Source organism: Monosiga brevicollis, genomic scaffold, assembly GCF_000002865.3.
Source record: "Monosiga brevicollis MX1 MONBRscaffold_42 genomic scaffold, whole genome shotgun sequence".
Taxonomy (NCBI): domain Eukaryota; class Choanoflagellata; order Craspedida; family Salpingoecidae; genus Monosiga; species Monosiga brevicollis.
In genome coordinates, this window is record NW_001865079.1 from 152,180 (window position 1) to 165,038 (window position 12,859).

The following is a 12,859-nucleotide window of genomic DNA, read 5'->3' on the forward strand; positions in this document are numbered from 1 at the left end:
CCCCCCCCCCCCCCCCCCCCTTTTGCCCTTGCTCTTGTCGTTGGCTGTGTCCTTTCTCGTTTCGCCTTGACAATGCATCTACCCCTTCCTCCCCTAATTTGTGGCACCTAAAACCTGCCTGCGGATAGCAATGGCGGGCCGCTGTGACCTGCACTGAGGAACCAAGTTTGATCGCCGCGAAGGTTATGCGCAACTACAATGTGGCCTACGAGTATGCGGCTTTTGGCGAGCAAGACTGTTTCAACTACTGCTTCAACATTGCCGAAGACGGCAACGTGCTCACCATCGTCACCGACTCGGGTGAGCTTGCTTTCTAGTGAATCCAAGAGCCCCAACGCCCCTTGCACGCACACCGCCGCACTTGGCCTCGCTTGTTGTTTATTTGTTATCCATGCTGCTAATTCACCCTGTTCGTTCGTGTCCCACCACCCGACATTCCCCCCACCTTCTGACACTGCAATGCATCGATATGGCAGGATCCCACGGAACGCACGTGGCTGGCATTGTAGCCGCCTTTGATCCAGAGAACCCAGAACGTCATGGCGTCGCCCCCGGTGCTGAAATCGTTGGCATCAAGATTGGTGATGGGCGTCTCGATGCTATGGAAACAGGCACCGGCCTCATTCGCGGCGTACGTCACAAGCTGTGGCTGGCCTTTTCTCCATCACAAAAGTGTGCCTGCGTACCCCAGGCGCCACTTGACCTTGAACCACACATTGCAACCCCTTCAGGTTCTGGCTGCCGTACGAACTGGCTGCCAAGTGATTAATCTCAGCTTTGGCGAGGCTACAAGCGTCATCAACGCTGGGTACGCACTCCGCACATCTTCCATGGACTCTGAATAGCTTCCCATCATTTATAGCATTTTATAAGCTTGCCTTTGCATCACTCACCGTGATGTGATTATCCGCCAGCCGCATTGTCAAGGTGATGCAAGAGGCAGTGCGGAAGCACAACGTAACGTTCATCTCGTCAGCCAGCAATAGTGGTCCTGCGCTCTGTACCCTTGGTTGCCCTGGCGGTGTCTCGGACCATCTCATTGGCGTCGGTGCCTATGTGAGCAAAGCCATGATCACACCGCTGTACTCGGCTCACGACGATGTCAATGAGAACCCTTACACCTGGTCCTCCCGTGGTCCGGCGCCCAACGGTACACTGGGCATCTCAATCTGCGCCCCCGGTGGTGCCATCACCAACGTGCCCCTGTGGAACCTCTACAGTAACCAGCTCATGAACGGTACCAGCATGAGCAGCCCCAACACTGCTGGTTGTGTGGCCGTGCTTCTCTCGGGCCTCCTGGCTGAAGGTCGCCGCTGGACCCCATCAGCCGTGCGCCGTGCCCTCGAGAACACAGTGTGTACCGCGCGCGAGTCCCGCCCCTTCACACCATTGACCGTCGCTTCTTCATTCGCCGTCCGTCTTTGAAAACTCAATCGTGCTCTTCTTTCTCTCACCCCTGACTTAGGCCCGTCCCGTGCCAGGCTGCACCATGTACGACGTCGGACATGGACTGATCCAGATTCCTGGCGCCTTTGAACACTTGCAGCAATACGCTGATCTACCAGTCAATGCCACCAACATTATCACCTCGGCTGGCTCCTTGCTCAACCAACGTCAGCACTTTCGAGGAGGACTTTACCAAACAAACCTTGCCATTGCTCCTGATATGCATGATGAGATCGACCCTCAACTCAAGATCAACTACAGTACGTGCTTTGCCGTGGTTGAAACAGTCTGGAACTTCATTCTGTACTGTCGAGCAGAGGCCCGGTGGGGACTAGAGTGGTTTGCTGACGCTTCGTCTGGTGGGCTACCTGCATAGACATTATGGCACGCCTCCAAACAACTGCGTCATGGCTCAACGTGCCGTCATCCGTCTTCTTGACGGCTGCTGGCAAGCTCGTGCCCATTCGTGTATGTTCAGTGCCATCACGATCTGCCTGTCACCCAATCGCCTTCCTCCAGTCCATTCGTTGGTGATGCCACCTATCGGCTGAAACCCCAGTTTGACCCGTGCTGTTCGACATCATCTCATAGTTGGATACGGAGGCACTTGAGCCTGGGCTGCATGGCACGGAGATTCGCGTGTTTGACTCTGAAAACACTGCTTTCGGTCCCATTGCTCGCCATGCTGTGACTGTCTTCAAGCCCCATCGCCCAACCGCCCCCACCGCGCCTCTCCAATTTCCAAAGCTTCAGCTAACGGGTGGTGATCTGCACGTACGAACTTGAAGCCCCATGCCTCGACAAATTGCAACTCGCGTGCAGTCGCCTCGCAGAAAATCACATTCCGCTTCTTTGCTGCTTTGTCTCGCATGGTGCATTTCAATGCTCAATCTGCGATGGTACTGGCACAATACGATCGGCACAGCGCCTCTTTGTCCTGCCTCCCGAAGGCGCGGGAGCGTGTACCGTGCGTCTGACCCTGGGGCAATGCGAAGGCGAGAAGCGCATTGTTTTGCACATGCTGCAAACTGTTCCGGACACGCCCTACTCTGCACACGAAATGGAGCAATACTGTATGATGCAGGCCAATGAGTCGCGCGTCTTTACTCAGCGCATCGTGGCTGACACAGTCATCGAGGTGTGCGTTGGCCAGTGGTGGAGCCACAGCCTTCCATCCGAGGTACACCATTGCCTTGCCTCGCTCAGCCCCCTTTCCCGGACCTCAACGCTCATCCGGCCGACTCATCACCCCGTTGATAGGTGGACGTATCCATCGACTTTCATCCCCTTGATGTCAGCCAGCAGACCGTGGCTCTCTCTTCAGGTGGCTCGGCTGCGCGCGTGGTATGTGAGCCTCCCATGCTCCCATGCCTGAATAAGCGTCCATGCTTGGATAATCGCCATGAAGCTTCTCTACCTTGCGGTGGTATGAGGTCGAGACGCAACCCTGTGCCTGTCTGATGCGTGCCCGACCTTCTTAGATGTTCGACAATACATTTGCTCCCTTCACCATGAAACCTTCGGGCAAGCTCGAGACGTTGCGCAAGTCCCTTCGCCCCACACAACATGCCATCATTTGCAAAAGTGGTCCGGAAAACACCATGTTCAACGGCAAGCAAACACATGCCTTGGAGCTGACCTACGAGCTGAATCTGGCCGAGAAGGTTGGTGTGTTTGGTTTGTTTTTGTTTTTATTTTATTTTTTTTTTTTATTTTTTTATTTTTTTTGGTTTTTGATTTTTGATGTTTTCAGAGACATGAATCCGGTGGCACCCCCTCCCATCTTGCTTTCAACAGTGGTTTTCTTGTCTTTTCGTTTCTTTTTGCCTTTGCCACATTTCATGCCAACCCCTCCCGTTTTCGGCGTTGTGCCCTCAGGCCAAGGTCGTCCCGCGTTTAGCACAGCTTTCTGAGGTGCTTTATGAAAGTGCCGCTGAGAGCCAACTCATGGTCATTCTGAACGAGAAAAAATTTCCGGTTCTCTTTGCCGATGCCTTTGGCCGTTACTCGACAGAGCTCGACAAGGGCAAGTACACCCTTCGTGCTGAGGTACGTTTAAGCTTCGTATCGCAGCTTTTAATTTGCCCCTGACACGCAGGTTCGACATTTCTCACCCCATCACCCGGGATTTTTTCTTGTTGGTGTAGATTCGCCATGATGACACGGCCTGGCTGGAAAAGTATAAGGACTTGGCTCTCAACTTGGACATCAAAATCAAGGTGGCAACCCCAGCTGGAACCCAAACACTGATTTGAATGCTCAGCGGAGAACGCCACTTATACAGTCTTGCAACCCTTGCCATAGGCTGTCGATGTGGCCGTGGACAAAACCCCCGCCATTGTCCAGGGTGGATCGGTACACATGCGCCTGCCCACTCAGCAGTAAGCCCTGCTTTGCTGGGCACCTGTGACCCCTTCTCTCGCACCAGACTGATGATCCCGTGGTATCGTCTGATGACACCAGGCGCACCTCTTTCTTTGTCGAGCCTCCGACCGATGCCAGCCTGCCCAAGCTTGCCGAAGCGGGCGATGTGCTTCTGGGCAAACTCTCGCTTCTGCCCTCATCACATGAAGTGAGCATTGGCCTTGCTTGCCCGGCCGTATGGCTCCTTCGGTATCAGCAGATGTGGCATTTGACATTCACCCATGCGCTGTGGCCGTTGAGTACAGGCCTCCAAATCAGTGTATGCCAACCTGGTCTGCACGGTGGCACCGCGCTCCAAGAAGACGACTGATGACAGCGCGTCGCTGCCAAAGCCCAAGCCTACGGAGGAGGACTCAGTTGTTGCCGACAAGCGCAAGGCACTTTTGTTGTATGTATGCCCAAGCTTTTTCTGTCAACCCCAGCCTCTGAGGTGCTGACCGCTGCTCTCGCGCATGCTGCGGCTTGAACAGGCTGCCCGTCGAGCATCTTGAAGTGGTTAAGGATTTGGAAACCGAGTTTGAAAAGGACCAAGCTTATCTGACCCAACGCCTTGAGAAGCTTGGTGCAGTGACGGACAAGGTAGGCCCAAGTTCACGACAAATTGCCCCAAACACAGCACTGGTGGCAAGGCCACGTACCACGCCATTTTCGCCGTGGTGGGCTCGTCTTTGCTGTTTGAGTTCACATCATCGTCTTTCTCGTGTCATCAGAACCGCGACTACGCCGAGTCGGTGGCCGACCGCCTCCTGGCATTGCTGGACGAGGATGCCATTGCTGCCGGTGCCGGTCGACTGAGCATTGACCCGACCACTCCCGAAGAAGCCAGCGCCGCCAAGAAACAGGCTGATGCAAAGGCGAGCCTCATTGCCGCCCTTCGCAAAAAGGTTGGCGCGTGGCTTTGACACCACCTGTACTGGCTTTATTCCACGTGGCGGCTTGCCATTGCTGCTGGACGATTTGTTCTTTTGTTCTTATTCAAGCGGCCGCTTGTTTTTGAAAAAAAAAAATACTGATGTGCGAAATATTCATTGTTGCCCGATTTAGCTCGAGGCCGTGCTGTTCGATGCAACCACCAACGGCAAAACTGATCGTATTGCCGAGGCCGAGGCTGTGCGCACACGCCTTCAAGGCTGGGTCAAGCTGTCCGACAAGGTTTGTGTGGGCAGTTCAGACGCAGACGGACCTATGTCTTTCAAGTTTCTAGGAGGACATGCTCATGCATCTTACGTACTCTGACTTAGGAGCAAATGGCTGCAGAGGTGGCCTTCTTTCAAGCCAAGGAGCAACATGGTCGCCTCTTGGAACGCCTCTTGCAGGAAGGCAAAACGAAATGGTCCAAGGAGCAGGCGGACAGTGCCCAGAAGGCGGCTGCAGCTTTGGGTGCGTGCCCTCATGACTCAAGTGACACACTTACACCAACTCTCGTGGGGTGCAATGCCATGGTGCGCGCTGTTGCGCTCACAGATTCTCACGACGGCTCACCATTTGAAACTTTTGTCTCAGGGTGGGACACGCTTCAGGCCTCTTTGCAAGTGCCCGTGCCCATTGAACGCTTGATCATGAGCTAGACAAAAGTTGCTGTTAACAGACGGTTGCTTAATGATGTTTGTGATCCAAATGACAATGACTGAATTCACAAATTGATGTGCCACAGCTGTTTGTGTGTGTGTTGCTTCGGGTAGGGGGGCCATGTGAAACTGCAACAGGAGCCCTCGCGTGTTTTTTGCAAGGGTTAGCCTGGGGCAGTGGCGCGGAAGAGAGGCCCTAGCCTCTACTGTCGGCGTACAAAGATGGCGTGCGAGTTCCAGTTCCAGACATTATCGTTACTGGATCCCCAGTTGTGAGCATTGATGGCGTAGACATCGTCCCCCGAGGCAACCCCAGCGTAGCTAGAGAAGAGAGGCAAAGGCACAACAGTCAGGTCAGCGCATGGTTTTTAACCAGCTCACCACGCTACGTGAAAAGAGCAGGGCGTTGAACATACCCAGCGCCGACGCCGCCGCTTGTGACACAGTTCGTGGTTGAATGGGGCTGTAAGACACCCCAGCCCACGACGGCACCAGCGTAGCCTGAATAGAGGTTCCCGCAACCTGCAATGGCTGTGTAAGAGGTGGTCTGATCGGGTACAAACATGCCAAATTTAGTGTTGGCACACTCCACGTAGTAGCCGTTGTTAATCGAGGTGCTATCCAGGTTTGCAATGCCACCAAAGAGCTTGGCACCATTGGTGACGGCCTCACACTTGTAAATCACGCTGTGCAGCGAATCATACTGCGTTGGATGACGCCAGCCAAGATTCTTGCTCGGGTCGTTGACCGACCGAATCATCACATCCGAAAAAGGCACACCGACATAAGCTGGGCCCAGCGCATTGATGTCAGCCATGGTTTCCGTGCTCCCCACCAGGCTGGCATGACGCCAGGCATCCCAATTTTTGCTGTTGAGCGTGGCGTCGTTGCCCTTGACAATGGCCACCAGCGTCCAACCGCCGGACTCAGTCGTCTGCGCCACATTGTAACGTTATCTTAATGCCAAGGCTCAACAAGTGCCATCGCAGGTTGAAGCGGAACGTACCATGTCGCAGTAAACCTTGCTAGAGAACAGTGAGTCTTGGGCCCGGTTGAACAGCCAGTAGCTGCCGGAGGTGGTCTGTCCAAACAGCTGCTGGGCACTCCGGCAATCGGAAGCCGCAGCCAGCTCACTGGAACCATCTCCACCCATGTCCGTCACGCTGCCTTGAGTAAACTCGCACCAAACCTAGGTCGGACCCGAGGTCATCGTGAAGGACATCGTGTCAGTTATTCTAACCATGAGTTCTTCGATAATGACAATCAGCGCCGCAGCAGTTGATGTTCTCTCACCTGCACCGGCGTGGCTGCCAGTGTCCGACGTAGCCAATATTTACCGGACGTGGTTGCTTGAAACTCAAAAGCCAGCTGCTCGCACGAAAGACCAGCCATCGCTGCGGTGCTTCCGTTGCCGGCGTTCCAAAAAGCTGATATGGATACACGATCTGGCAAGTGGCGAACCCAAGCACCGTGGGCCTTGAAATTGGCCACTTTGGCGTTACCAGCGCCCCACCAGTGTGCGTTGATGGCGTACAAATGAGTACCGGAAGAGACGTCTACATACCCGCCTAGCAAAGAGCCGAAGGAGTTGTTGAGATAAATGCTTGTTACAAAGTGATTGAGCAATGGCTGTGTAAAACCGAGAGAGCGTCGCACGCAAAACAGCACGAGCTAGGCGGTTCTGCAACGAGCAAGATATGACCCAACGCGCAATACGACAAAGAGGGGAACACAACATCAAATGCCAGCCTGTATCACTGACCAAACATGCCAAAGTTTGTCAGACAATGAACGCGGATTCCATCATCCGAACCATAGTTCCGAGTACCGTTAACAACTATGCCATATCCAAATACACCAAGGGCATGGTTGCGATTGGCACCGCTGCATCCAAAACGGGTATACGAACTTGTTCCCGTCGTGTCTGGTACCAAGAAGCCGTAGCGCCGTTCAGCTACCGCGCTACACATGCGCATGCGAGTGATGAAATCACCGTCGCCGCTTCCCCAGTACTCCAAATCAGTGGGTGAGCCTGCAAGCAGGATCCCGTTGTCGCGGTAACGGCACTCGTTCACAATGACCTGGGTAGATGGTTCAGTGCTGGGCATGTGATAGGCGAACAATCGTGTTGGCATGGCAAGAGAGCGAATCATCACGTCTTCCACTTCCGCCGAGTAGTAGCCGGTTCCCAAGCCGTTTGCGTCTGCGGTATCGAAAATTTGATTCAAGTACACGCCATACTTGAGGTTGCGCCAGTTGCGTGAGTTGAGGGTACTGCTGAGTGCGCCTGATTTGGCCGTCAACTCCCAACCACCACCAAGCGACTTTTGATCGCAAAACACTTCGCGAGCTTCGTTGTACTTTGTATCCCACACCCAAGCACTGGTACTCTTGAGGGCGGCATGGGGAAAGAACATCTTGATGTGGCTGCAGCTGCGTGACCAGCGCTTGGCAGTGGTACCGTCCGAGCCCAAGCTGACTCCGGCGGCAGACATGTCACACCACACTGGCATTGCTTGCCCGGGTCCAGGTGTCTCATCTGCTCAGGCGTCGTCCGGGAATGAGAAGATCCAAGATTCACAAACAAACAACCGAACAAACCAGCAATCTACCCCTGAGCAAATTTAGGTCCAAACAATGGAAAAAGAACAGGCACTCACCAGCAAAGATCCATCGCAGGCCCGAGTCGGAAACACCAAAGCGCTCCTTGATAGTCTGGCACGACAAGCCAGCCCGAATCTTGCTTGAGCCGTCCCCGCCCCAACTCACGGGCGCGTGGTCACGCAAAAAAACACCGTGAGAATTCCACACATTTGTTTGAGTGTTGCCGGCACCCCACCTAAACCGCACAAACACCGCCAAACAGCATGGAAGTGAGCGCTTTCGCTACGGCTCCAGCAGATCAAGGGTTGATTTTGCCTCGGGTTCACCACGCAAAACAAGCATATTCAAACATACCAGTGAGCATTGAGGGCATAGGTATCATCCCCGCCCGAGTTGGGCCTCAGGATGTAGCCCGAACCGACGCCAAAATTAGTGACACACTGTTGGTACCAGGAACAGAGATCAGATAACATGGCGCAATAGCTGGACAGCAATCGCAATACAAAAAGCGAGGCGTGATTGTGAGCAAACCTCAAAAATGATATCACGTTGAGTATCCGTATTTTGCACGGTGGGTCCAAGAGAGGCCGGGATAGCAGCTCCAACTACACCAAGTGAATGCCCGGTGACAATTGGGGAGCAACCCAGGTAGCCCGAATACTACAGGCAGAATGGCATGATACGATTTCAACATGCACGCGGCATAAACGTATTTGCAGCTGGCAGCGGTACGGGATGCAGACGACGCAGCTCAACTCCAGACTTACAGTATAACCGGTGCTATCGCCGAGCAGCATGCCATATTTGAGTCGAGTGCAGCCCCGGTAGTAGTTGTTGCCGTAAGGGGCACCTGATCAAAACAGCAACAAAACAGCAGCATGGCATACCAGGACAGTGAGCACCCAACTCAAGTCGAGTGTCGCCCTTATTGCAGCCGCTGCGTATCCAAGGACCGGCACGGTGGTGACTTATTGCGACACTGACCTGGGTAGTCGAGATTATGCACAGCACCAAACAGTAGCTGGCCGTCATCGACGGGATTACAGGCTCGAACAACGCTCCTCAAATTAGCATGTTGGGTGGGGTGGCGCCAGCCCATGTTGCGATCCGGAGCGGTCAGCGAGCGCACCATGACTAAAAAAGACCACAGGGCATGAATAGAATGGTTTCGGAAGGCCATTCTATCGAAACGTATAGAAAGGACGAGACGCTGAGGTGCGCATTGTCCTGGTTGGTGCCTTGCAAGTATCAGACTCACCGTCAGTGAACGGCGTGGTGCTATAAGCAGGGCCAAGCGCATTTTCGTCGCTCAAGCTAGTAGTGGATCCAATCTCGTCGCCATCGCGCCATCTGAGAAAGTTGAAACGAAGAAGAAAAAAAAAAAAAAATACCAGATTTGGCTAGGTGAATGCCCAAGCTCAAAACAGACAATCGCAACGCTCCTTCCACGCGGAAACCGTGACTTGATTTACGTACTGGGCAGTGTTGAGGCCGTTCATGACTGCGTCCTGGCCCTTGACCTTGGCCACCAGCGTCCAGCCGCCGCCTGATTTTGATGAGCAAGCGAGACCTCACGTGAACATGTCACGCTTCATTCCAAATGCAAAAACAAGCCGGCGTGACGTACCTTCCGTCTCCATGTCGCAATAGACTTGGGCGGGCAGGGCATTTTCAGCTTCGATCCAGTAGACACCACTGATATGAGGCGCGCGCTCTGGAAAATACTGCAGGATCGAACTGCAGGACACGGCCGGCGAAGAGGAGCTCGAGCCCGAGCCAGTGAATTGGCCATCAAAGACGCAATACTCCTGGACTTTGGTGTTCGTGGCATCAGCTGCCAACCATATCCAGTGTGAGACATTTGAACGTGTACCACAACAGAATTGACTGCCGTCAACAAAAGAGGGGAGAGCCAGTGGGCAGTACGCACTCGGGTCAAGATTGAGGCCTGCGTTGATCCAATAAAGCCCACGCTCGGTGTGGGTGCGTTCAAAGAAGCGCTGCAGCATGCCACAGCTCACGGCGGGCGCGTGAACGCTGCCGTCACCACCGGCAGAAAAGCGCGAAGCAGATTGGATGCAGTATTCCTGGTGAAGCACTTCGCCCTCACGCTGAATCCAATAGAGGCCATCTGTGGTGGCGGCCACGTGCTCGCACCCGGCCGCGGGCAAGCTCGGAGTTGTACCGCCTACGCAATTGATTTTGAAGTGAGAGGTGAGTGCAACGACGACAAGGAAGACTCGCCGCCAAAAGCGGGTGAAAACGAGCCGAGGCATAAGTTGCGACAACAAAAATGCTTGTGCCATCGCAATAAACAGAGCAAGCAACCCCTTCACAGAATGGCCAATATTCGACGCCCATTCGAACGTACGTTGGATGCTTTCAGCAAAAGTCAAAGGCTGAAATTGCGTGCCGTCGCAATAAAGCAAAACTTGATCTGTTGAGTCAATCTTCAACAAACCGACGTTGGTGCCATCGCAGGTACCACTGTCGACTGCCACCTCGGCCCCGCCAACGCAGTCCTCAATGTCCGGATTATAGACCTGACCGTGCACCGCACGCATCCACGAATGAGCATGGGAAAGGGCTACGCAATAAGGAGACGTCTACAAGCGAGCGGGAGCGCGTGTTGCGCACACCTTGCCAAGCCGATTGCAGATGCGCATCGCGGCCATTTGGTCCTCAACAGTCGTCAAGCGTAGATTTTGCACGGCTGAGCTGTTGACCACGGCCCCCAAATCCTCATCGACCCGGGCCAATTCTGAAAGGCATGACGAGCAAGCAGGCGCGCCGCCCTAGAGATGAGAATACCACTTTAGAGGCCTACAATTTGCGCTTGCAAACCTACCTGAGAGAAGAAAGACAAGTGACTCGTTGTGGGCAACGTCCTGGTCTGCCGCATCCGACATGTTGGTGGCCAGGAGCGCCAACAATGATCCAATCTCCTCATCGAGGCGGCCGTCCACACCTTCCGCCAGTGCTGCAACTGAGGCAACCTGTTCGCGGAGGCTGCTGTTAACTGCCTCAACCTCGATGGCCCATTTGGTATCAAGCCCCTGCAGCTTGGTTTCGAGCGACTCGCCCTATGTAGTTGAGCGTCGGCAATACGCGCGGTAATTTGTAAGGAGCAGTCGGTATCTTCTGTTGCGAGCAAGAAAAAAAAAAAGGCGGGGGGGGGGAGAGGCAGAGGCAGCAGCAGCGGCAGAGGCAGAGGCAAAAGCAAAAGAGCCTGATCAAGCATGATTGGGCCGCTTGCACACGACCAACCATGGTCACGCGAGCGGTGTTGGATGCCAAAATGTCGTCATAGAGACCGTCTTGCGCTTCCTCTGTGGTCTGCAAGCGTGTGTTGACCTGCATGGAAAGAGGAATGGGTGAAAAGGAGCAAGGTAGAGCGGCATTGTACTTTTGCCGTCGTCTCATGCCTTGTCACAAACTCACGCTGGCTTCAATGTTCAGGACGGCATCTTGCGTGGCGGCACCCAGACCCGAGCGAAGCTCCACCTTGGAACTTCCTTGCTGCAAATAAAACTTGTGGGCCTGGTCGACTGTGATATTCCCAAACAGCCGGCAGCATCCACCGTGTCAGCGACTGAGCAACTGGGCGATGAGAAGAGCAATCAATACAAAGACAAGTTGGTGGGTGCGGCTGGGCTGGGCTGGGCTGGGCTGTCGCCCCTGCTGGCGTGCGTACCGTTGAAAACCATATCTCCGTCATCCACCTCAATCATGGGGCCTGGGCACTCGGCAAGGTTGCACTCGCGAGTTTGCATCAAGCCGGGGCAATTGGGTCCATTCTAAGCCCCCATTGATCAAAGGAGGACAGCGGTCGGGTGAGTGAAACAAGTGGTTGATGGCACATGGCTCTTTGACTTGAAATGCGGTGCGCAAGTGCCGGGTAGGGGGTGTGAATACGGTCGCGGGCAAGGCGTGGCGCGGACCTTGATCACCACGCGGGAGCGTGTTTGCGTGCCGTTACCGCAAGTGCGGGTGCAATCGGACCACTCTGTCCAAGCGCTTACAGTGCAGTCTGGGACACGAGCCGAAAATGAGTCAAAAGCACGACGAGAGGAGAGAGCACGCAGGCCGAATATGAGATGCGTGTGCGGACGCAGTCGTGGGCATGTGGAGGACGGAGAACCGTACCACACAGCGACACATCACTGCACAACTCGGACTCGGAAGGCGGGAGGTTGCAGGTGGGGGGCGTCTCCGGGGGCAAATAACGGGAACGAACGCAAGCACCCGTCTATAGCCACAGGGCATGTGCGTGAGCTTTGAGTGAGTGCCTGCTTGATGAATGGTTGTGTGTGTGTGTGTGACGACGCATGTCAAGATGTGGTCTGTGAACGTGTGGGCCGAAACATGGTTGTGGACCCCGCAAGGCTTTGCGCGACCCGCGGCTCCCCAGGCGAAGCGGGGCAGAAGAAGGGGGCGTTTTGCTCGATGATGAGGCAAGGGAAGATCAAAGCCAAGATTTACCGCATTCATGGCACAGGCTTGCCAGTCTTCATAGGCACAGTCTAGAAGAAAGAAAGACAGAAAGGAGAGAACAGAAGCGCCAAGCGTGAGCCGGTGGCAGTCCTTGGCACCGGGTGCAAGGCGTTGAGGTGGGCGGATCCTACCGGCCGCCGCGCCACTCGCGAGCAACAGCAGCGCCAGAGCCCAAACACAGCCGCGAAACGCCATGGCGTCGGGTAAGCGCCTACAACCAACCCCCCGCCACCGCCGCAACATGCACGAGCCATCAGATTCAACCCCACCGCCACACGCACACACACACACCCGATCCGATCACATGACGAGCGCGCCCTGTG

The 12,859-nt window shown here is 54.8% G+C and overlaps 1 protein-coding gene across 1 annotated transcript in view; it reads left to right on the forward strand.

Annotated features, from left to right (window-relative positions):
* The window catches only part of MONBRDRAFT_34612 (uncharacterized protein), a gene marked incomplete at its 5' end in the record, with an annotated part of 7,412 nt that extends 1,316 nt beyond the window's left edge, over nt 1-6,096 (forward strand). The window contains 21 exons of the mRNA XM_001750485.1: nt 129-300; nt 477-631; nt 732-808; nt 915-1,353; nt 1,466-1,706; nt 1,823-1,914; nt 2,038-2,220; nt 2,372-2,626; nt 2,707-2,790; nt 2,928-3,110; nt 3,325-3,495; nt 3,594-3,665; nt 3,751-3,827; nt 3,910-4,018; nt 4,116-4,258; nt 4,341-4,449; nt 4,581-4,754; nt 4,915-5,022; nt 5,112-5,250; nt 5,374-5,759; nt 5,855-6,096. Coding sequence (XP_001750537.1) covers nt 129-300; nt 477-631; nt 732-808; nt 915-1,353; nt 1,466-1,706; nt 1,823-1,914; nt 2,038-2,220; nt 2,372-2,626; nt 2,707-2,790; nt 2,928-3,110; nt 3,325-3,495; nt 3,594-3,665; nt 3,751-3,827; nt 3,910-4,018; nt 4,116-4,258; nt 4,341-4,449; nt 4,581-4,754; nt 4,915-5,022; nt 5,112-5,250; nt 5,374-5,438 — 3,048 coding nt within the window. The 3' untranslated portion in view covers nt 5,439-5,759; nt 5,855-6,096. The remainder of the gene's footprint in view (nt 1-128; nt 301-476; nt 632-731; nt 809-914; nt 1,354-1,465; nt 1,707-1,822; nt 1,915-2,037; nt 2,221-2,371; nt 2,627-2,706; nt 2,791-2,927; nt 3,111-3,324; nt 3,496-3,593; nt 3,666-3,750; nt 3,828-3,909; nt 4,019-4,115; nt 4,259-4,340; nt 4,450-4,580; nt 4,755-4,914; nt 5,023-5,111; nt 5,251-5,373; nt 5,760-5,854) is intronic.
* Between the last annotated feature and the right edge of the window lie 6,763 nt (nt 6,097-12,859).